This window comes from Chanodichthys erythropterus, chromosome 16, assembly GCF_024489055.1.
Source record: "Chanodichthys erythropterus isolate Z2021 chromosome 16, ASM2448905v1, whole genome shotgun sequence".
Classification (NCBI taxonomy): domain Eukaryota; kingdom Metazoa; phylum Chordata; class Actinopteri; order Cypriniformes; family Xenocyprididae; genus Chanodichthys; species Chanodichthys erythropterus.
The window spans coordinates 21,816,715-21,842,675 of NC_090236.1; the positions used below are offsets into that span (position 1 = coordinate 21,816,715).

Here is a 25,961-nt window from a genome sequence, read left to right on the forward strand (position 1 = left end):
TGAATGTAGCATCACAAATTTACTAAATGTTTTTGTTTTGTTTTATAATTTTTTCCTAAATTAAATTTCAGTCAAATTATGACATGGAAATATCGCTCTGCAGACAGCTTGTGCGGTCCCAGACTGGATAAATCCATTTTGTACACTTTTATTGGAGTAAAACCCTGGCATTGATGCTGGAGCGAGCTCACTGGCTCGCTACAGTGACAGTATGTAGTGCGGTGCCCGCGCTCCGCACGTTTGATGACGCTCCGCTGTAAACATCACTGACGTGTTAGTCGCGTGAGGGAATCTATTAAACTTGGAATTTGGCGAGCGACACTGTATTCTTCAAACCAACCTGCGCCTGCAAACCCAGCAACATACGTCCACGCTGAGATGGCAAGAAAATCCCAAGTCCCGTCTGTGTATTATGGTAAGTTGCTGTTGATAGCGTACTTGATGTACAGTACATGTATTCTTCATTGTGTGGTGTCAGTTTTTATCCGCATGGACAACTTGTATCAATCGTCAATGGCAGGCGTGCTGCAGGAGTGTTCGTTCCCAGCTACCTTACATGGGAATTAAAGTTTGAAAGGCTATTTGCATCCAGACGTGGAAAAAAAATATTGCCCTTGGGAATTACTGCATGGTTAATTAATGTTAGCCACAACTGCATAATATGTGATATGCTTAATTAGTGTGTGAATAATCAGAAGTATGATTAATTTTGTAATTTTGTACCTATATGTATTAGAATGGTTTGTTTACCCTGCTGAAATAGAGGGGGCAGCAACTTTGTGTTGCCAAGGGCATCATGTGCTGTGCTGGCTCTCAGCAAATCATTGAAGAACAGTGGAGACCACAGCCTATCACCGGAAACCTCTTGCTCGTGAGATATCTGAATTAAAAGCACAGTTCACAAATTTAACCCCCGGTTTCACAGACAAGGTTTAAGCCTAGTCCCAGACTAAAATGCATGTTTGAGAGTTGTTTTAACTGAAGGCAACTTGCACTGATATGTCTTAGAATATGTCAGTGCCATTGTTTTGTCTAGAGATGCACACCAGTAATGTTTTTTTAAAGGCATGTTTATAAAAGCTGCTTAAATGTCCTAATTGAAGTGAACTAAGGCCTAATCCTGGCTTAATCTAAGCCCTGTCAGTGAACCCTGGCATGTGTCATAAGACTTCTGTTTTTGTAAACTGTCTTTCCATCCGTATGAATTTACTATACAATACAATACGGCTTTGTGCTCTTGTGTTGTTGGACAGCAGAGGCAAGCGTACCAACATTTTAAATGTTCAAGCATCTGATAACTAACATGCAGCTTCAGATTTATGTATTCATGCTTACTGTCGTATTTTTCATATTTTTGAAATATGCACAATGAATATTAAAATCAATGCTTTGGCTTGTGGTTCCTCAGATTGTGACATTGGCAGAACCCTCTAGAGCAGGGGTTCCCAAAGTTTTTTTTTTTTTTTTTTTTTTTTTTTTTTGACAGCCAAACACCTTAAACATAAAATATATACTTGAAGTACCCCTTAAGATTTTAAGGTAATATTTCATTAGTTTAATGACACACTTGCATGTTCACTATTCTCTGATGTTGGTTAAAAGTCACATAACATTCAAGTAAATAAATAAAATATTTAATGCAAGTGTTTATTTTTTGCAATCATTGAATTGAATAATAATAATTATTAATTATTATTATGTTTTAACTAATTACAAAAATGAAAACAGGAATATATTACTCATGTAAATTACAATTGTATACTGTAAAATAATATGAATATTTGATAATAATTATAGTACCAATTTTATTTTACACTACAAGTTACATTACTAATATTTATGTTAAATTCTTAAATTCTTCAAGCTTTAAAAAATGGAATCATTGAGCTGTAATACATCTGAAATGCTGTAAACTTATTGAGAAACTCTCAGACGCTGAACAAACCAATCACAAAACTACTTGCGTGAACACAGAGCCGTGCTTCGTTTTGAAACGCACAGCACATCATTTATTAAATATCAGCCTTTGATATGATAATCACACTAAGCTATGTCGTGACTATCGTACAGCCCTGTTTATGTATTTTAAGTTCATATTTGATATAATTATTAGTTTTCCATCAACATGTGAACCCCCATTTGGGAAACCCTGCTCTAAAGAACGGCACCTTTTCATATATATTGAAGCTCTTTCACTGTCAAAAAAAGGCAGTACCCTTAAAGGGATAGTTTACCCAAAAATGAAAATTCTGTCATTTACTCAACCTCAAGTTGTTAAAAAACTGTATGAATTACTTTCTTCTGCTGAACACAAAATATATTTTGACGAATGTCAGTAAACAAACAGTTGATGGGTCTGTTGACTTCCATAGTATTTATTTCTACATTCTATGGAAGTCAATGGGGCCAATCAACTCATATTCTTCAAAATATCTTCTTTTGTGTTCAGCAGAAGAAGGAAATTCATACAGGTTATGTACAGCCCGAGGGTAAGTAAATAATGACAGAATTTTCATTTTTGGGTGAACTATCCCTTTTAAAGGGACAATTTGTATCTTATCTACCCTAAAAGAAGCATATTAGTACCTTAGAGTAGTAATATGTACTCTTAAGGTACTACTATGAACCTTGAGTTGAGTTTGCAATATATATTTAATGTACCTCGACAAGATGGTTTTTCAGAGGGTTCTGCCATCATGCAAGCGGAGGAACTAAAGTGGTGCCTTCAAATCTTTCAGTTTTTACAGTGTAGCAAGTTTGTTTCTAATTTTACCCACAAATCTAGTACAGTATGAATATAGTGTGAGATGATCATGTTGGAGAAAAGATGCCAGAATTTGAATCCAGAGACACTGCAACCTCTTCAAAACTGTTGATTTACTTTTGCATATTGATTTAATTCAGATTCTACTTTGCCACTGAATGATTATTCTATTCTAAGCACGTCCTGATTTTGTCAAGTTGGATGTGTTCCTGGGTCTACATATGTTGTTGATCCTGGAACAACCATATCCCTACCTCTAAACCTAACCCCACCTATAAGTTATCCCTAAAATCAGAGGGAAATGATAGGTGAATAACACAGATAGAACAACCCTGGTTATAAGCCTAAACTTGACATAAACTTTAAACTTTTCTCTCAAATCTGATTGGTTGATTGGAATGTCGTACCTGTATGACATGTTACTTTTGGTGAAAACTCAGATACCTTTAAGATATGTAGCATAACTGCTTAATGTTTAGGCAGTAACACATAGCTCCAAAATGTGTGCATAATTTTGGTAGGCAAGCTAAATACACTCCTCAAATACACGTCTTACAGTATCATGAGAATTCAAAGATTCAGGGCCTGCCTGTTTTTGTTTGGTTTAATCGTGTTTTATGTGGCTGCACATCTGTGACCGTGGCTGTTTTGCTGAGTGAAATCATTTGTAATGCTGTACTGATTGTCCATTCAGTGCTGGCAATATAAACTACACATTCTCATTTATATTTCTATTAACCATGGTAATGCTCTCTATACTTATTGTTGTTTAGTCTCGCTTGCTACTAAATCACTTCAGTTTGACGCCATTACTTATGTGTCACAGGGAGATGTAATTAAATTGGTGCTTGATCCAGAAACCAGACAGATTAGACATCTAATCTACACGCGCTTGCGTACATGGCTTTGTTAGGTCCATGTAAATGTTTTTTGAAAGCACAAAACTGATATTTTTCAGGATATTTTATAATATATTTTTCATAGCTGTTGTGAATTCTTAAATGGCATAAGGAACTAGCTGACCCTTATATAATATTTATGAGGAATAAATATGCAGGTTGGGAGAAAACCCTTAGAAAAGGTTCCAAACCTACTGCATTTGCATGCTCAATTTTTTTTGTTTTATTTATTTATTTATTTATTGAAGGCTAACCACAGAAAAGCTTTCAGTTTCTCATTAAAAAAAAAAACAGTACTCAAATGAAAGTTATATCAAAGCATACTCTTAGAAAAAAAAGGTTAATTGTGGTTCCCGAGGGTTCTTGACTCAATTGTAAAGAATCCTTTATGCCAAGAAAGTTCTATATAGGAGAGATGTCTTAAACGATTGTATAACATTTTTATGTGTAATGGGTTATTTCAATGTTGTCTAGTGATAAAGTATGTTTACAAGCTGTTTAATTCATGAATTTAATTAAAATTCAAAATGAATTAAATTCATTAATTAACACTAAATCAATAAAATGATCCCATGATGGGAACCCCTAAAAAGTTCTATGAAGCTCTGGACAGAACCCTTTAAGGTTCTATAAAGAACCTTTTCTTCGAAGGGTACATTTACACAACATTGATGTACTAAAAACAGAAACATTTTTTTCATTGTGTTTTTTGTCAAAACTATCCCCGTTCACATGGATCCACGAAAACGGACTAAAACCGCTGTATTATGCATGGCAGGCCGGCAGCTGGCAATGTCCTTGTAAAGAAACACTTCGCATCTATATACTGAACATGTAATATGCATGGGCATGACGTCACCATTTTCAGAAATTCAAGTTTTTTTAGTGTACATGGAGACGATAACGGTATTGTGCACTCTGAAACCCGTTTTCAAAAGTATGCATTTTCAGGCCACCAAAATTATGTTATTATGTAAATGAATGGCCAAAACGCATAAGAAGTTTTCTGTTTTAGTTAAGAGTGTCACATATTCACTGAATACCGCTCAAAATACTTAATCGGTTTGAGTTGGACAAACTTAAATTAAATAAATTAGTTTAGTTAAATGAACTGTTATGAGTATTTAGAACTTTCTTTTTCTTTTGAGTTCACAGCACTGACATATTTCAAGTAAACTGAACCGTTTTGTTGTTTTGAGTTTTATGAACTAATTTCTTTTAATTTAGACTAACTTAAATTTAAGTGAAACTGGGCTGGGATTTCTGTTTCCCAGCATGCTTTGCCCATGGCACTCGAAAGGGTGAGTAAATGCTAAAAATAAGTGTTGTGCAAGATAATGGTGAGGGAGATTTAGTAATGATTAATGTTTTGTTATGCTAATTTAGAAGAGTTTGTGTTATTGTTGATTTTTGGCGAGTTACCATCATGGTGATAAGTGGCGCATGCTGCTTGGTTTGAGAGCAGGTAAGTTACATGTTTTAAGTTGCTGTACTCATTCAAAAAGTGTTATACCATGCTATTGTTAACATGTTAGCAAATTAACATGTTAATTAGCATTTTCTGAATTAATTTGATATAGCTAGCAAAATATTTACATTAAGTTAACCTGATCATTTTAAGTTAAATGTATAAATTAGTGTTCTCAAATATTTCAAGTTAAGAACAATAAAAATGGTATGAGTAAGCTCACGTTCTTCGTGATCCCATGTTTCAAACTTTAGTTAGTGTGTAATGTTGTTGTTAGAGTATAAATAAAATCTGTAAAATTTTAAAGCTCAAAGTTCAATGCCAAGAGAGATATTTTATTTAACAGAAGTCGCCTACATCGAACGGCCAGTTTGGACTACATCCGTCTACTTCCTTCTTTAATGACGTCACTAAAACAGTTTTTTGACTAACCTCCGCCCACAGGAATACACAAGAGTTGCGTTTGTAGAGTGTGTTTGTGGCCATGTCGTCGAAACGCTGTTATTTTCATCCCGCAGTCCAATCACCGGGTCTGATTCCGGCTCAAATTGATAGGGTAAAATTAAAGACATGTTTACAATAACACTGAGCGCGTGCATCTCCACGTTATGGTAAGAGGCGTGACCTTTCCGGGCAAGGTTCGCTAAGCTGCTGTTGAATCATAACACAGGAACCGCTGGCACAACCAGAACTCGTTACGTATTTCTGAAGGAGGGACTTCATAGAACAAGGAAGTCATCAGCCCGTTTTTATGACAGTGGAAACAGTGGTATACAGATAAGTAAATTATGTTAAAAATACTGTGTTTTTTTACACGCGAAACATGAACACGTTATATTGCACACTATAAACACAATCAAAGCTTCAAAAAACCACGAAAAACGGGACCTTTAAAGATTGGAGCAATTAACATGCATGAGTACTACAAAATCAAAACTTGATAGTTCTGCTTACTTAAAATTGGGAACATCATAACTAAAAAAAATTGATGTAACTGATTACCTCAATTTTTTGAGTTAGCCCAACTTATTCGAGTTTACAGTGTTGGATTGAATGAATAAACTATTAAAAGGCTGCATATTCAGAGTTAAATAGGTGAGCAGGTATGACACGAGCTAATAGTGAGTAACTAAACCTCATAGTTAAAGCTGTCTGAGCAGACAATGAGATGTTCTTGTAACTTTTCCGCAGGATTAGATTTATTTGATCACAAACAGCAGCACTGCAGATGGGAGCTTGAAAATTAAACCTATCCGTTAACGCTATTAAATAAACAGATGTGATGTGACTCTGAGGGCCTCGAATTCTGTTCATTCTGTTTTCTGGGAATTGTGACAGGTGCACTGATAATTGGTGTGTAACCCATCCACAGAAAGATCATTGTCAAAGAGACTGCCGGGAATCTCAGGAAATACTCTCATCATTATCTTTACTACAGTATGTAGTGTTAAAGCCTTTACGCAAAGGTAAAACAAGAAGTGTCTATTTTTAGTTGGACCGCAGTAAAGACCATGAATAATTCAGCACGGCAAATTTGGGACCAGAGGATAAAAATTTTATGATGTGCCATCGCTAAGTGATGTGATGTCCACACCTCTGTGAAAAGCCATATAGCCAAAGCTGAGAAATCTTAAACGGGAGTCAATTACCTCTTCATGGTCAGGAGTTAGAGAAACCGATGTTTGAAATGTAAGCCTCTAAGGTTATTATTTTTTTTTTCTCTGAGGATTGATTCTGTTCATGAAATGAAATAGAATTAATTGAATGTCTGTTCCCATTAGCAATGTTTGGTCTCTTTTGTAATTGTAGTCTTTTGAAAGAGCTTATGAATAAGAGTAGTGTTCACTGCATGAGGATAATATAGAAGAATATACACTCTAAAAAATGCTGGGTTAAAAACAACCCAAGTTCGGTTGAAAATGGACAAACCCAGCGATTGGGTTGTTTTAACCCAGCAGTTGGGTTAAATGTTTGCCCAACCTGCTGGGTAGTTTTACTTAACTCGACTATTGTTTAAAAATGACTATATGGCTAGACTTAAAATGAACCCAAAATATCTTGAAAATTAACATTTATTAATATGTTTAATAAATGAACATTTTAATTTAATTTTAGATTCATTTTAAGTCAGCCATATAGTCATTTTCAAACAATAGTTGGGTTAAATAAAACTACCCAGCAGGTTGGGCAAACATTTAAACCAACTGCTGGGTTAAAACAACCCAATCGCTGGGTTTGTCCATTTTCAACCCAACTTGGGTTGTTTTTAACCCAGCATTTTTTAGAGTGTAACTTTAAAGAGAAATATACTACCGTTCAAAAGTTTGGGGTTGCAAATGATTTTAATATTTTTGAAAGGGAAAGCTGCATTTATTTGATCAAAAATACAGTAATATTGTGAAATATTATTAAAATGTAAAATAACTGTTTTCTATTTGAATATATTTTAAAATGTAATTTATTCCTGTGATGGTAAAGCTGAATTTTCAGCATCATTACTCCAGTCTGCAGTGTCACATGATCCTCCAGAAATCGTTCTAATATGATGATTTGCAGCTCAAGAAACATTTCTTATTATTGTCAATGTTGAAAACAGTTTTGCTGCTTAATATTTTTTGGAAATTGTGATATTTTCAGGATTCTTTGTTGAATATTTAGTTCAGAACAGCAGAACAGCAATCATTTGAAATAGAAATCTTTTGTAACATTAAAAATGACTTTACTGTCACTTTTGATCCATTTAATGCATCCTTGCTGTATTAAAACATAATTTATATATATATATATATATATATATATATATATATATATATATATATATAGATCTATGGAAAAAATTAAGAGACCACTTAACACTGATTTCTGAACTTGGAGTGGTCTCTTAATTTTTTCCATAGCTGTATATATATATATATATATATATATATATATATATATATATATATGTATATATATATATATTAAACAAAAACTTACTGAGTCCAAACTCTTGAACGTTAGTGCACATAATAGATAGGCAGGTATAATATGGTCTTCTCATCATCACAAAATAAAATGGGACCAAATATGTCACTATTACTAATCTACTGATCTACAGATGCCATTTCGATATATAACCTTTTAGCAGTTGAGGAAGATTGACTCTCAATCTCTTGTGAGAAACATCAAATCATTCAGTCAAAACTAAAATTATTCAGACATATATTTTTACTAGTGGGTGCAGGACACTATAATTCATGTAAGTAAGGATAGCAAAATGTGACATATTATACTCAAAAATTATTCATACAGTGGACTACCAATAAAATTGATACAAATTTGTAACCAAATATTATTCAGACACTTTGACCTGACCATGTTTTGCTTAAGTGTTATCTGACATAATTAAGATTATTTGATTCTAACAGAGTTTAATTCTGAGATCTTGTCATATTTTATTACCATTTTTTTAAACTATAGTAAATAAACTGTATTAATGAATGAAATGTTCAAGGTGTCTGAATAAATTTTGGTTTGACTGTATGTGTGAAATCCTAGAATTGCCCCTGATGAGTAACAAGGGTTGAAAATATCTTTGGTGTTGTGGTGTTTAGTAGCACTGTTTTTCTTTTTCTTTTGATGTTTCATTGCTAAGGTCACCCTGTTGTATATTTTGATAGTTTTAAAATCAAAACATCACCTTAACACTGTCCTCTTGAAGCAAGAATGAAAACATAATCGGTCTTTGGCTGATACAATCACTAACCATCGCTGGGCTTCTGTTACTGAAGATAAAAGAAAGGAAAGCAAACAAATGTTTCTTCGTTTTTGTCAGCCAGGTCTTATCTTGCAGTAGCCATAGTCAAACAGTTGCATTCCTGGCCTGTCAGAAGGAGATAATCCAACCTGTCAGCTTCCTCGCCACTGTGGTACAGTGCTTTTCTAAACTGGGCCATTCTTCCCAGCTGCTGGAAATAAGACCAGGGATTTACACGTGTGACGATGCATAGAGCACATCCCCTAAACTAAGTTAACAAACTACTGTAGCCTATATAGAGAGATTCCTTGGGTTGTCATGGCAACAAATGCTAAAGGTTTAATATATAGGTGCGTCCCAATTCGCGTAGTTATGCACTATTCTATGACGTTTTTAAGTATAAATAGTGTGAGTAGTGCGTTCACACTAAAAATTCCGAAAAGAAAAAGTACACTTTAAATATCCGGATGATGCACTAAATTAACTAAAAAACGAAGTGTGGAATGTAGGACACTTCATACATTCAACTGTCACAGCTTTAATTACGTAATGGAGGGAAGGGGCTGTCAGACTCCAATGTTAAATGACAAAATAACCTTCTACAATTCACACACTACATGCATGAGTACATAGTGCATAAGTACCTAGTGTATAAGTGCATAGTGCGTCATTTGGGACGCAACTTACGCTTCCATCCAGTCCTTTGAGAATTCCTTTTTTTGTGCTATCCCATGTTGTCAAAGTCATCGTTAAAGATTTTCGCCGCTAGAGGTTGCTTATTCAAAACAAAGGTGTAGCTTGATGACAGTGAGATTGAGCGCAAATTCTTGGGAGATGTTGTCTTCACCTCACAGCCGGTGGAAAAGAATCGGGATGGGAATCATGTTAATGTATGAGATTATTAACATTACTGTAGTATGCCAAGTGAGACAAGTGCGACACACGCCTCGAGAGCAACGGAACTTTTATTATGCCGCAGACTAGCGCTTCCACCTATGTGGGGTAAAGCTGCACTGTTTTATCGTATTAGATACATTTGTGTGTTAAAAGTTGTTAGAATGCTACTCTGTGCATTTGCTCGGTGGCTACTATGAGACTTTTGTTGCACACTGCAGTAAGATAGATCAATATTAGGCAGGGTAAAACATGGTAACCGGAAACCGAGGGTAACACTGGTGTGATGTCATTGATAGGCGTGGACACGCTCTGTTTCCTGGTTAAAATTGCTTATTTCTTTGGATTCAAATATTTTGGAAACATTTGGGATAATGTAAGTACACAAGTCAACAAAATATAAAACACTGTTCTAGTTATTTTTTTGCATATTTTAATTTTTATTTTTTTCACATATTGTGCCTTTAAGGTGCTGTCACATTTCTATTGCTCAGCAAAGTTTCGCATTCGATATCCAGTTATTTCAATAAGAATTCTTATGATCTGAAGTTTCCAGTGAGGGTGAAAATTTCCCCCACATGCATTTCGCATTGTTGGCCACACAAATTTGCCGCATTGACCAACAGAAATCTGCTTGGTTTGAAAGTGACTTTTGCGTGACTTTGCTTCATGCATCACTACACTATTGAGGGTAGTGATGTGTATTTAATGGACAGTGGACATATTTCACCCACAAAATTTCACCGAAATTTAGGCAATGTGACCGCACCTTCAGGAATTTTGATGCAAAAGATCTTTCTGAAGATGAAAAGCATGAAATGGTGCAATGTTGTGCAAAAGGCATGAAAACAACTAATATTGTGTGAAACTGAATGGAGATTATCGAATTATTGTAAGATTTGTGAGTGATTTAGAGCACAGCAGAACTCGGTCAGATAAAGGCTTATTAATGAAAGTTTCTGTTTGTATTAAAAGGGCAGCTATAAAAAAAAAAGCCAGTGTTGAGCAGCAAACAGGTATTTGAAGCTGCTGGTGTCTCTGGAGTCTCAAGAAACTCTCCATGCAGGCTGGCAGTTGTGCATAAAGATGCATTTCAGCCACTCCAAACCAAAGCTCACAAAGAGAAACATTTACAGTGGGTTTAGAAATACACGAAGACTCATTTTTAAATAGTTTTATTCACTGACTAATGCCGTACTACAATGGATGGATTTCTGGATGGATGGATTTCTGGATGGTTGGTGAATGGCCACCACGTTCCAACAAGACTGCGACGTCAGCAAGGAGCTGGCGGGTGATGATTTGGGCTGGAATATTGGAAAGTGAGATGGAGGGTATTAAAATGACTTTTGCAAGATATGTGGAGTTCATAAATGGCCATTTTTACAGCTATGGTATAAAAAGGAGGATAGTGCATAGTACAATTCACTATTGTACAATGCACTATGCACTATCCCATGCTGCAAAAAAACACCACAGCAATAAAACTGTTTGAAAATGTATTTCTACACCCACTGTAAGTGTTTCTCTTTGTGAGATTTGGTTAGTGGTGTCTAAAATGCATCTTTATGCACAACTGCCAGCCTGCATGGAGAGCTTCTTGAGACTCCAGAGACACCAGAAGCTTCAAATACCTGTTTGCTGCTTAACACTGGCATTTTTATATAGCTGCCCTTTTAATACAATACATTTTTTTGACAGGAACTTTCATTAATAAGCCTTTATCTGACGAGTTCTGCTGTGCTCTAAATCACTCAGAAATCTTATGATAATTTGATAATCTCCATTAAGTTTCACACAATATTAGTTGTTTTCATGCCTTTTGCACAACATTACACCATTTCATGCTTTTCATCTTCAGAAAGATCTTTCTTCCTCCCCATATGGCATGAGATCTGTGACTTGCTTAATAATGTGGAACGACCTCTAAGTAGGGTTTCCATAGATCTGGCAAATTATTTTGTCTGAGATTGATCCCAGATATCTAAAAAGACATGGATAAATAAACAAACAAACATTTTCTTAGAAAACTAAAATCTGAATGTTTATTGTACTGAAATCTTACTGATATCTCAATTGCATAATAATTTGGAACACAGTGTAGGTAACAAAGCATAATGCCAGCCTTTGGTCTTCATTGACTGCCTATGAACAACGTCTACATTGACCCTTAAATGCTGTAGCTGTAGCTGAGACTGGACATGTTGAGAAGACACTGTTTTCTGCACTACGAATACACTTTGCATGCACTTCAAAAGGATGAGGACTTGTGTTTGAATTGATACACTTACAAAGCCTTTGGGGAGCTGAAATACATATATGGTAATGCCAGTTTCGTTTCCAACCCGTGCATCAAACGGTAGACCAGTCACAAAAAACTGGGCCATCTGACCATTCAGAACAGAGTAGGTTAATGGAGATGATGAGCCGATAACGATAATTTAATGTTGGATATGAACTTGTGCAGCTAATTTCTCCTATTTTTACATTTAGATTATCTTTGTTTTCATCTAACATTCAAAGTTCAAATTTAAATAATCAATTTAATAAGACTTTTAAATATAATCTTTAGCATAAATGAATGTCCATGTTCACACTGTACATAATTTTGTGATGCCTTAATTCAATTGCAGCATTTTGCTGCTTTATTTTTCAATGATTAAGTTATTGATTATCAACCATAATATGAAAATAATTATTATTTTATTGGTAACAGCTAAAATTGGTATCAGTGCATCCCTACTTTTTTCTCTTTGTAAAGCATGTTGTGCTGAACTTGTTGTATGAAACTGAAATCCAAACATTGCGTTCCTTTACATATTTTGCAAGAGTTTCTGTATGTGTTCTAAAATAGTTACTCTAAAAACTGTACAAATAAATGTATATAGGCAGAAACAAGAGAAAAAGCCCAAATGAGCCAATGCGCAATGATTTTTTTATGTTCACACAGCAGGTAGAAACATTCGCTCCAGGTTCACAGGGTGCATGTACTGTGCGTTTACCATCCCTCCAGTCCTTGACTTGACAATGAATCATGTCATCTGAGCATAAAGCCTCTGTATTTGCATCTTCTGCAGGATGAATATTTCAGACGTCTTTCATTGTTAATACATATCATTCCTCTTTTAGAGAGGGCAGGCAAGAGCTTTGTTTCGAGAGTGGGTGAGTGAATAAGCTTCTGCCCTTGAACTGCTACCATATTATCAGGCCCTAGAGGGTGGCCTTCAGTGTTTGCTAGCACTTCATTGATTCAGCAAGAGTGGTCCCACATATCATACCCTCATCTCAAAGGGGGGAGGGGATATCAAGGTTAAAAAAAGTACTTTGATTAAAATAGAACCCATCTATTGGTGTAGTGTATGTAGTGCATGCAAAATGTAGTCTGTAGCTTGTGTAGGCAAAACACTCAAAAACTCATTTTACTCCCATAATATGACATATTTCTGAGTGAAAATACACTCATTGCAGTAGCTGTGTCATGCAGTAATGGTAAGTTTGATTAAACTCAGTGATTTGTATCTTTTAAGTCACCAAAAAGATTGGTTCAGATTTGTTCACTGATTCGCTCAGTCTCTTTCTGCATGTTACATCATTCCCAGTTCATTCAGTTTGTTTACGAACTAGAAGTCTCATTCAGATGCAGATACAGTGAAAAGAGGGTATTCAGTAAATCCAGCAGCCAGTGAAATGCCGATCAGTCCTGCACTCGAAATTCTATTTAGTCATGCTGTTGTCAATCTTGACAGCAGAAGCCAAACAGTGAATGAGTCAAGTGACTGAGAATGATTTATTCTCAAACAAATTACTATTTATTCACAAACAAATTACCGTTTGTACACTGATGAATCATGTGCAAGAGGACAAGCACTGTAAAAAAAAAAATTATATTTGACAATATATGGTAATTTTTGTGTAAACATTATGTGCAATTTTACTGTAAAATAGTGTCAAATTTATGTTTTACAAGTAAAAACTAGGAATTACTATATAATTTACAGTGAAAAACAGTAAAAGGATGTTTGAAGCATTCCTCTGCGTGACACATCTGCTTATATTTTATGTAAATATTTTGTTTCTTCGTCTTTTTGTCTCATGTAATGTACTTTAGGGTGTTTTTTTACTGTAAAGTAAAAGGATATCTTTACATTATGGTTTTAAAGTCACCATGAAATTGTTTTTATTAAATATTGCTGTAATTATTTAAAATGATTTATCAGTGCATTGCACATCTTTTTTTTTCTTTTTCTTTTAAAATTCATATGCCCTCATAACCTTTAATCAAAATAACTTCCCCTCCCTCTTGCAGCATCTCTTCCCTTCTCTGATGATGTATTTACTGGAATGAGGGCAGGGCAACCTGTCACTCACATGACATCACAGCAATAGCAAACCACAACCATCCAATCAATTTAATCAAGTCCCGATGGACAAAATTCAATCAATTCCCGATGGAAAAAGTCTCACCGTACATTTTTTCTTGTTCGAGAAGCTGTTTAACTTGGATATACGTCACAGTAGAGAAGAAAAACTATCACAGATTCAGTTTCATGCCGATTTAAGTAAAAGTTTGATTTCATGTTGACTTAAACAAGCACTAAAACAGTTTGGTTTGACTTCAAAGCTGGAAAGTCACATAGATATAATGTGAAGATAACGTAACAACAGTACTGTTTACACTGTCTTTGCATAAAATCAGGTGCTAGGTGTGATTTGAAAAGTCATGCTCAATAGTTCCATAAGATATATTAGCTCTCAAACTTGACCTAAAGTAAAGGTTACATTATCATTGTGGCAAGAAAACAGCATGGCTTGCTGTATAATTAAGTATCATTATAAATGTTTGCTACCATCCTCCTCCTCTCTTCCTGTTCATAGCTTCTCTGGAGCAGCTGGTTTAGTGTAAACTGAACACATAATTCAGTAGGAGTCTGCAGTGCTGTTAACCAGGGCGATAGCTCAGTGGCTGTAGTTAAATTTGAAGGCGTCAGCACCTGACTCAGTTATGGGGCCTGGCATGGGAGATAAACTCCAGAGATCATGAATATGTAAGGTCTCCTGTTTTAGAGTCACTCACACAAGGAAAGTGTGCTTATAAAAAAATAAGTGGGGTGTGTGTGAGGCAGAGTCTGTGCTAGAGTGTGATGCTGTGTGTGTTTGGGCAGCATTTTGCTTTTCAGTGTCAGTCGGTGTGATGCTGTTGAGTGTAAGTGAATTCATTTTTGATGAGCAGTATCTTGATTTCACTCAGTACACATTAATCTGACTTAAAAAATTTAAAGGACTTGTTACACAGAATTTGAATAAGGTGTTAATAATCTATTGCTTCACTGGGATTGTACAAGCTGACAATTTATAGGTCAGTTTGGCTGCTACAGATGTACTACTAAATGTGTCAAATGTGACAACTACTATTTGCTGTTATTTTATTATGTGTAATTTTGTTTAAATAATTCAATTGTCATATAATTTGTCTGTAATTATATTTTATTTACAAATATAATTAATCAAAGGTTTACCATGTTGTTTTAAGAATCTAATGTTTTATAATATGATTTATTTGTAATCTTATATTTAATGCAATACTTTTTATTTACTTATTTTCTCATTAGCACTTTTAAATGTGTTTATATGTACATTTTATCTTGGGAAATAGCCTGACAAATATGGCTATCTATAATATCTATAAGCTGATACTTTAATGGCCGATAACAGATAAATGGCCATTGACAATATTAAAATTCTATACTATTTTGTCAAAATAAATGAAAATAATACAAAAAATGGTTATTTATATTGAGATTTGCTAAATATTTAAACTGTGTTATTAAATTATTAGTGTTAACTTTAAATGATAGCATGCACAATTAATTCCAGTATCGACTAACAATACACTATATGGACAAAGTATTGAGACACCTGACCATTACACCAACAGAGACTGTAATTACATTGCATTCTAAATACATATACATTAATATGGAGTTGGTCCCCCTTTGCAGCTATAACAGATTCCACTCTTCTAGGAAGGATTTCCACATAATTTTAGTGGGAATTTTTGCCATTTCATCCAGTAGAGCAGGTGGGCAATGTCAGTCCTGGAGTGCTGCTGTTCTATAGAGTGTAGTTTCAACTCACCTGCCTGTAGCCTTAGTAATCCTGAAGACATTGATTAGCTTGTACAGGTGTGTTTGATTAGGGTTTTCAGCTAAACTCTGCAGGACAGCAGCACTCTAGGACTGACATTGCCCTTCCCTGCAGGAGGTCAGGCACTGATGTTGGATGAGAAGGCCTGGCTCGCAATCTTCGTTCCAGTTCATCCCAAAACTATTAGATGGGGTTGAGGTCAGCGCTCTGTGCGGCCAAGTCCAATTCTTCCACACCAAACTCATCCAACCATGTCTTTATGGACCTTGCTTTGTGCACTGAGGCACAGTCATGCTGTAATAGAAAAAGGCCTTCCACAAACTGTTCCCACAAATTTGGAAGCATAGCATTGTCCAAAATGTCTTGGTATGCTGAAGCATTAGGATTTCCCTAAACTGGAAGTCAGGGGCCCAACCCCTGAAAAACAGCCCCATACCATTATCTCTCCTCCACCAAACTTTACGTTTACACTGCTCCAGAGGCCAGTGGTGGTCTGCTTTACACAACATAATTTGACACTTGGTATTGTGCTTGGTGATGTGAGAATTGAAGCTCCCACTGCACAGTTTTTGTGCTGATATTAATGCCAAATCTTCAGCTGTGGAATCAGCAGAGCACTGGTGTATTTTTTACGCACCATGTACCTCAGCACTTGATGACTCAGCTCTGTGACTTTACATGGTCTTCCTCTCCATGGCTGACTTGTTGTTGTTCCTAAATGCTTCTACTTTCCAATAACACCACTTAAAGTTGACCGTGGAATATCTAGCAGGGATGAAATTTTTACAAACTGGCTTATTGCAAAGGTGGCATAGTATCACAATACCACACTTGAATTCACTGAGCTCTTCATAACAACCCATTTTTTGCAATTGTTTGTGTAAATGAAGACTGCATGGCTAGGTGTCACAGTTGGTTGCAGAATATAAATTGCTCAAATTAATCTGTAATAACATACGCTAAGGAGAACAGAGAAGTACAACCAAACTAACTCAAATGAGAACGGACAAAGAATAGAGAAAAACTCAACTTAAATTATAAGGAGAACTAACAAGGTAATTAACAGAACAGGTAAACGTAATCATTAATCAGACACACTGAGGAACTGGGTCAGATGACAGGTACAGTGAAACAGAACCTAAACAAAACTAAATCAAAACAGAGCATATATGTTACATTACGCCCCCTCCCTAAAATCCTCTCGCTGTTAATACTCCAACTGAGTAGGGAGGGTGGGGCTCTGGAGGAGGGCGAGGAACTGTAGAGTGGCGAGATGAAACTAAGTTCGACAAATAAGTCTATGGGGGGTAGAGGATGGGAGGAGCCAAGGGGGTGCCAGATGAAAGTCCAGAGCCCAGCCAGGACGAAGCCACATGGTGGAGTCAAGGGATGGAGGAGCCATGGTGGAGATCTCCTCGATGAAGCCATGGGGACGACGGATGGAGATGGAGCCGGTGAAGAGGGAGCCCAGAGAGCAGACAGAGAGGAGATGGTCAAACACGAATCTCTAGGCTTCGGAGGCCACGGCAGAGCCCTGGCAATGACCCCTTTAGGTTGAACCAGGGTACCAGAGGGCTGAGGTGGAGCCGGAGCGACCAAGAGCCAAGGTTTGGCTCCGTTTGGCTCCAAAGGGAGGGCGGAGCCAAACAGAGCCGTAGGGGTGGAGAGACGGAGTATAGCGGACAGCTCGCAAGGTGGGGGGAACCCGGTGGAGCCATTAGGCTGATGGTCTCAGTTGGAGCCGAGGGAGGGGGAGCTAAGGTGGAGGAGTCTGGACAATGGGCGGAGGTGGAGTGACGGGATCAGCGGCTGGAGGCAGAGCCAGGGGATGCCTTCATCCAGGAGGAGCTGGATGCTGGATGCACACCACAGGGGGGTGGTAGAGGAGGAACTGAGGGGCTGACGGCAGACAGCAGCAACTGGGCAAAGGAACTGGCTGGAATTTGAAGAGGAGGTGAGAGAGAGAGGGTGGGAGGGATCCTAGCAGACGCTGGAGGCTTGAAGCTGGGTGCGACCAGTGCATAAGGGAGAGAGAGGGGGACATCCTCTTCAAAAACATCCTCATCAAAACAACAAAACATGGAGTCCAGTGGCAGGTCAACCTCTGTGGTGGGGTTCCACTACATTCCCTCAAACACCATGAGAACCCTCTCAGGGAGGCATGGTGTTTCCGGCTCACACACCTGGTCAGGCGTTCGTCAAGACGTTCGCTGAGGCAAATGGTCCGTGCAGCTGGGTGATGGCAGGCGGGGTTCTGGATTTGGAACAGGGCTGGTGACTTCCTCCTCAGTGAGGTCGATGGTAAGTAGCGAATCGAAGTTCACCAGTACCCACTCCACGTACTTGATGCAAGATCAACTGAAATTCCCAGATGCACTGGGGAACTGGGTCAGATGACAGGCACATGGAAAACAGAACCTAAACACAATGAAAAATAAATCAAAACAGGGCATACACCAGTGCGTGCAGTGGTGTTCTGAAATGAGGAGGTAATTTTTTTATTTATTTATGAATCAATGTAAATTCATGTGCATTACTCTTAACGTTGACACATCTTCCTTGTTAAATGAACATTACTTTACATTACATCAAAAAATTAAATAAAAAATAAACCAAATACAATTCTATTTTGTAATTTTACATTAACAATGTAATGTTCTATTTATCAAAACCAAGTCAATCTCATCAAGTTAGTGTTTTAAGCATTTCTACATTAATTCCAAAATAATAACTAAAGGCAATAATAATTTAAACAATATATTTTATTTGTGTATTGATGTTTTCTTTTTAATTGTCAAATTATGCTATTTTGGATCATCAGTCATGCTCTGTAAACACAATCTGTCACAGACGAACTGTATTTTTAATGTCACCAAGCTGATTGCACTAAAAAAAGACCCGCAGTTATTATGTTCTCAGTCCATTTCAAGTTTGATTTTGACGTGACATAAAGCGGTGATACCTAACTGGGTGATCTGTTTACTTACTTTTCAATTAGTCTTTCCATTGACGCCATCATTTGTTTAGTCAAACTGACACGCGGAACGTGCACGTAAACAAGAGGCAGGATTTATCACACAAACCAATCATATCTAATCATAACTAATTACATCCAATCATTGCGCGATGGAGACATTGCCTCATCTCACGTGACTTTCCCCCATTCATTCTCAATTACCCCCCACAAAACCCACCGCACGCCGGGGGTCTAATGGTTTTCTATGGTTTTCTATGAGAGCAAAGGGAGGCATGCCTCCTGCTGTAACTTTTCCTGCAGGTGTCGCTGTTGGGCAGTGTTCCTTAAGAAATACGAGTGGCTTGCGCTCTTTTTAATGTCATAATTTGTAATATTTGTGTTGTTTTATATGCAATATGGATTATGTGCTTGTGGTCTGCGTAGAATTAATATGTTGTTACATTTTTGGTCAGGCTACGCCATAGGCTCCACGTCCTACACACAGCCTATGATGTAGCTACAGCGTAGGTTTGACGCAGAAGTATAAATCAGCCTTAAGACTAGTCTTAGCAGTTTATGCAATCCGCCCCAGATAACTTTGAATGTTTTATTAAAGTTACTAGAATAATAAGTAACACTTTATTTTAAGGTGATGTAGTTACATGTTTCATGCACTTACTATAGTAATAACAGTAAATTATGCATAATGAATTAATTAAGCTTTCTCCATTGACACATGTATTTACATGTAGTGTCTTTTTCATGCACATGCTGATAAGCTACATCAGGTAAACCCTAACACCCTGAACATTACCAAAACTTTATTTTCGAAAATTTCAATTTAGGTTTCAGTAAAAAAATAATTTCAGTGTCCCATGCTGCTGCTACAGTGCATTTTTATAAGGGTTGTGCCTCATTTGAAGTGTGCAGTCGGAGTGAGTGTGTGTTTGAGTTAGTGTAGCGTGGGGCGCAGCGGTGCTGACTCACAGCGTTCCGGTTAGCTCCTCCGTCCTGAAGAAGCAATCTTGTCCCTACTCTGCTGCGTGCTGTCAGCGGTGCACTACACCAAAGCACTACCTTTCTGTGCATCCTGCTTTGAGGCAGACGAAGGGAAAATTACTTCTGTCCGAAATTGCCCTGATTACAGTCCTTCATGGATTCTCAGAAACTCCTTTTCAGGAAAGTTTCAGAGAAAAGCCATGAAAGGAAAAACACAAAATAACAGCAAGATGAGTAAAAGTGTGTGTTGCGTAAGATGTTTCATTGCACAGCAGTGGCTTAAAACATATGTATAGCTTGAAATATCTCCTGAACCAAAACACAGTGGAAGAAGCTGAATAAAATATTTATCAGAGAGAACATAAAGAACATGGTGCACTTGATGTTTCTTCATTAGTTCACTTCAAGCACAATTAACTGTCATTTGTGCAAGTTTTTCTGGGAGAAACTACTGTAGTCTTCATGTGAAGGAGGAGGTCAACACATTTTTCTAGTGTGCCAAGCAAGATCAGTCTATAAATAAAACTAGAGATCTTTTTTGAATACAATATTTTTATCTTTCAAATGCCTCATTTACACCCACTATTAAAATCACTTTCTGGTATGATGACAATCAGTTGGAACACATGTATATCTGGTAATAAAGTGCCTTAAATGTGTCTCAAGATGAGGGTCATCATATATTATACGTATGCATACTATATTAGTTATTACATGTGGATAAAGAAAAGCAAAAATGTACTTAATTGCAATTTGACCGCAAATGCGTATTGAACAGTTACTCGATTACCTCTATTAACTGGAGCGCTACACATGATCTGTCTCCATATTTTTCAGATCAGATGGTTATTTTCTTTTAAAGCTGCATAGATACACTCAGTAACATGTTCTACACTGGGAGCATTGGTTTAGCATGTGGAAAGAAGTACCTGTTGCCATAGTTACCAAAGAGGACAATGCGAGATATTCGACAATAAATTTTAACAACAATAAACATGCCGAAAAGCTGATGTGTAGTTGTTTTTGCACTTCAAATAAAGCTAGAATCCCAGAACTGAGGTTTTATCGCCTGCCAACCACGAGAAAAAATGAAGCCACAAGAAAACTGCTGTGACAGCAGTCAGCAATGGGTCATATACTGAAGTTTAAAGTGCTTGGAGAATATCAGACTGGATTCTAAACTGTATTGATGATAACAACTTACTTTTTCTCTACAGAACTTGTGGCATCATATGACATGTTTTCAGTACTGTATACTATAGGTAAAACAAACAAAAAAAACTGTATGCAAACATGTAAAATTCACAGTATTTATAAAACAGTAGGCCAAAAGTACATTGAAATCAGCATATTAGAATGATTTCTGAAGGATCATGTGACACTTAAGACTGGAGTAATGATGCTGAAAATTCACTCACTAATAGGAATATTTATGGCTTTTAAATATTCCAAATTCTTTTTGGCTTTATTTGAAGGTTGTTTGTTTCCCTCACAGGAATAAATGGATAACTATAGCCTTCTTGCTGACTCTATCTCCTTGTTTTAATGCAGTGGTTTATTTACAGGTGAGTACGTGGGACTTCTGTGTTGTTCATAACTCATTAATACTTACGACGTGGTCACATGCGTTTTTGACTACGTCCAGAAGTTTTTTTTTCCCCCGTATAATGTCGTCTTTTTTCCAGCATCATGCAAAACTCATCTGCATCTACATAATGTTCGGTATCTCATGTCTGTTCTCACCCAGATGGCTCTTTGTCATTATTTTTACGGTCAGTTTGAAACAAGGGACACACAAGCTGTGCTGTATAGCAATCCTCCAGGTGTCCTGCGTTTAAACACTGCAGTGCATGTAGATGCCGACTGCAGCAGGATGAACCCCTGCAGTGATCCTTCCTTATGCGTTCTGTACTTCCCATCCAGGGGAAATTTGTTGGAGATGACACGCAATTTCCTCTTACTTACGCATCCTCCTTGCTGCATTAGGACGAGATTGGCACTATTTCAGCTTCAGGCAGGACGCTGTAAAATCACAATTCCTTTTGATAGGAAGGTTAGTCAGTGGCTAAAAAGCTTTCTTGAGGAGAACGAGAGGAGATGACCACTTTGGTCGCTGTGCCGTGATAATTTGTCACTTCAGCAAAAGATAAAACTGAGTAAAGTCGTACCCATGAGGTTACCGTATTGGTAATCTGACCTTTGTGTAAATAATGTAGAAGCAACATTTGTTCACTGAGCTGATATGTCAGTCCTGTCTGGGTTTGTTGGGAGAACTGGGACTCTAATTCACTCGGCACATCGAGTGAAAGGACTACCGTTGCTTAGTCCACACTTTAAAAAATATTGGTATAGGATTTATTTTGAAACCATTTTCACTCAGAAATTGCTAGGAAATTTAACAAATCATTAAAAGAAATGGCAAGTAACATTGAATTTAAATGTGAAATTTTGAAAGACTGAAATATTATTTTCTTGTAAAACATACTCCATGAATCATTGTGTTATTAATTTTTTTACATTTAAACTTGCTTTTTTTTCTAATAGAAGTCATTATATTGCTTAACATCTTAGCTAAATTCCTTAAAGGATTAGAATTAAAATTAACTGATAATTTACTCACCCCCATGTCATCTAAGATGTTTGTCTTTCTTTCATCAGTCGAAAAGAAATTAATAAAACATTCCAGGATTTTTCTCTATATATGATTTCAACAGTTACCAACGAGTTGAAGGTCCAAACTGCAGTTTCAATGCAGCTTCAAAAGTTGATCCCAGACAAGGGAAAAAGGGTCTTATCTTGCGAAACGATTGGTAATTAAAAAAAAAAAAAAAAAAAAGTATGTACTTTTTAACCATAAATTCTCATCTTGCACTAGCTCTACGATACACTACGCATTGCGTAATCACGTTGGAAAGGTCATGCGTAACATAGGTGGAAGTACCGCGGTAGGGCGAAAATCTCCGTCTCATTTTCTCCTCCAACTTAAAAATTGTCCAACATCATTGTTTTACCTTTTTTTGTAAAGGCCGTTTGACTTAAGGCCCCCATATACTTCAGACTAAATTGAAGAACGAACTGATGTGACATCATTTCGAACAAAACAAGGCCAAAACGAAGTTTGACACTGTTTTTCATGTTTGATACTGTAAAGCTGCTTGATTTTAAGCAATCTATTGAATAAAGTGCTATATGAAGACGTGACTGGAGTGCTACTTTGCAGAGCTCGTGCTAACATACCCATGTTGTTATGAACAGAGAAGTTGTTATGAACAGACGCTTTCTTATGCTTTATATAAAAAAATGCTTACTATTTTCTCATTTTTGTTGTGTTTATTTCATTACTGAGAAGAAAGTGTACAGCACATATTTACATATTCATCTAAACGCCGGTCTCAGCAGTGTGGGCGGCGTCAGATGTTCGTTTACAGTAAACTTTACAGTATATCGCTGGTTACGTATTCCAAACTTTGTTTACGAAGAACGGAAAAGAACTTTGTTTGAAGTATATCAGGGCTTTTAGTCTTTGCACGTTCGCTTTGTAAACACTTTCTCTGTACTTCCGCCTAAGTCACGTGATGTTAATGCATAATTTAGTGGTTTGTGGTTTGAAGAAAAAAAATGTTTTCATAATTCAACCCAAAAAAATTACCAACAGTAGCCAAGAGGGGCTTCTCTTAGTGAAGCATCATTGATTACACGTGTATGTGTGAAAGAAAATAGCTTGTCTATATGCAACATAGTATCATTCAAAGGTTTAGGCTCTGTAACATTTTTTTTAAAATGATTTTGAATGTCTCTTATGCTCATCAAGGCTGCATTTATTTGATCAAAAATACAGTAACATTGTAAAATATTTTTACAGTTTAACATGACTGTTTTTGTTTATTTGAATACATTTTAAAATGTAGTTTATTCCCATAATGTCAAAGCTAAATTTTCAGCATCATTACTCCAGTCTTCAGTGTCACATGATCCTTCAGAAATCATTCTAATATGATGATTTGCTGCTCAAGAAACAATTATTTTTTTATCAGTGCTGAAAACAGTTGACATAATACCATTGATGTTGTACAGTCTGGATTGGCCTGTACGTCAATATTGTATTTATTATTAAAAATGACAAGCAACAATCATAATGGCACCGCTTTAGCTGCATTATATTGTGCCTTTTGTATGTGCCCATCTGTGTTTGTTCACCGGATACTATAAAAGAAAGAGGGAAATATGGTCCAATGCCTGTGATGTACTAACACATAGTGGAGTGTTGGAGGCATCACATATGGTCATGCGCTCACTGATGAGATGACAGCAGGAGCTGCCAAATGACTCGTAGGCAGTTGGCACACGCTGACCTCCTGCTTCTCAATGAAACAGTCTGAATAGAGCCTGATTTGAATTTCAGATTCCCACATCTATGTTACGTAACATCACTTATAGGTGCGAGGCGAGTCAGAAATACTGCACTGTCAGGGAAAGTCAACTCCAAAAGGTTATTTACTGAACACTGTGTTCTTTGTCAGTACTGTAGCACAGTGTTACTTATGTTTAGAAGGTGCTTGTTTTCTGTACTCAGTTCAATGAACAATTATTATCTGTTTAATGTACTTATCTCTAGTGGTTCAATTAAAAAACAGGTGTTCGGCTTGTGCGTAGGCATAAAAGAGTTTAATATTAAATGTGTTTAAAATTGTTTTGTGAATTAATTTCACCTCAAGAGCTTTGCATACTAATATATATGTAAAACAATCCATGGTGCAAATTGCTTCTGTGAATTTCATTGAACCCCTGTGACCTCCGCTCTCGGGAAATTGTACATCTTCGAATATGAGTCAGTGGTCAAATTCATTTAAGATATTTCCCTTCAGAATAATTGTTCGCTATTTTCTCATTGCTTCCCCCGACCTGCCTTTCCTGACTGCCTTTGAGTATTACGCAACAGTCTGCCTCCAACTTTCCGCCTTCCTGTGAATAATATGAATATATTACCGATTCTTCAGGATCTTTTGCCTCCTCTTGCTTTTGAAAGCATTTCTGCTTTTTGACCCGTGTCTTGGCTCTTTTATCTCATCCGTGTTCATTTTAGTTTCAAAGGCACAAACTGACAAGTGCTGTCTTGGGTTTTCCTGTCTCTTTTTTCTCATCTGACACACCCAATAGATTTGTGCGCTCCCTCGGGTAGATGTGAGTCAACCTTTCTCGCCTACCTCACCGACGAAAGTAGGATCTCAAGTTTTTGCTCTATTCACATCTAATTCCCCTCAACAACTTGCCAGAACTGAACTCTGAAGCTAATGGATCTTGCTGTGAAATGGTGTATGCATTATGTTTCGTGACAAAATTTGTAAAAGCTTTCGAATTTTTCTGATACCCTCCTTTATAACTCTGTAATTCAAGAATGTATAGTGGCCACAGTTTAAGGAACGATCACACTAGACTTTCAATGCAAAATTTCTTTGGACACTGCAATATTCGTGATCTGAAGTCACAATCTACTACATATTTTTTGAAACATAAATTCAGTGTACACCAATCAGGCATAACATTAGGAGCACTGACAGGTGAAGTGAATAACACTGTTGATCTCTTCATCACGGCACTTGTTAGTGGGTGGGATATATTAGGCAGAAATTTGATGTGTTAGAAGCAGGAAAAATGGGAAAGTGTAAGGATTTGAGCGAGCCAAATTGTGATGGCTAGACGACTGGGTCAGAGCATCTCCAAAACTGCAGCTCTTGTGGGGTGTCTGCAGTGGTCAGTATCTATCAAAAGTGGTCCAAGGAAGGAACAGTGGTGAACCGGCGACAGGGTCATGGGTGGCCAAGACTCATTGATGCACGTGGGGAGCGAAGGCTGGCCTGTGTGGTCTGATCCAACAGACGAGCTACTGTAGCTCAAATTGCTCAAGAAGTTAATGCTGGTTCTGATAGAAAGGTGTCAGAATACACAGTGCATCACAGTTTATTGCGTATGGGGCTGCATAGCCGCAGACCAGTCAGGGTGCCCATGCTGACCCACATCCACCGCCGAAAGCACCAACAGTGGGCATGTGAGCATCAGAACTAAACCACGGAGCAATGGAAGAAGGTGGCCTGGTCTGATGA

The 25,961-nt window shown here is 37.0% G+C and overlaps 1 protein-coding gene across 1 annotated transcript in view; it reads left to right on the top strand.

The window, feature by feature from the left end:
• Nucleotides 1-286: 286 nt before the first annotated feature.
• The window catches only part of slc44a5a (solute carrier family 44 member 5a), a 110,978-nt gene continuing 85,303 nt past the window's right edge, over nucleotides 287-25,961 (top strand). The window contains exon 1 of the mRNA XM_067362679.1: nucleotides 287-415. Coding sequence (XP_067218780.1) covers nucleotides 379-415 — 37 coding nt within the window. The 5' untranslated portion in view covers nucleotides 287-378. The remainder of the gene's footprint in view (nucleotides 416-25,961) is intronic.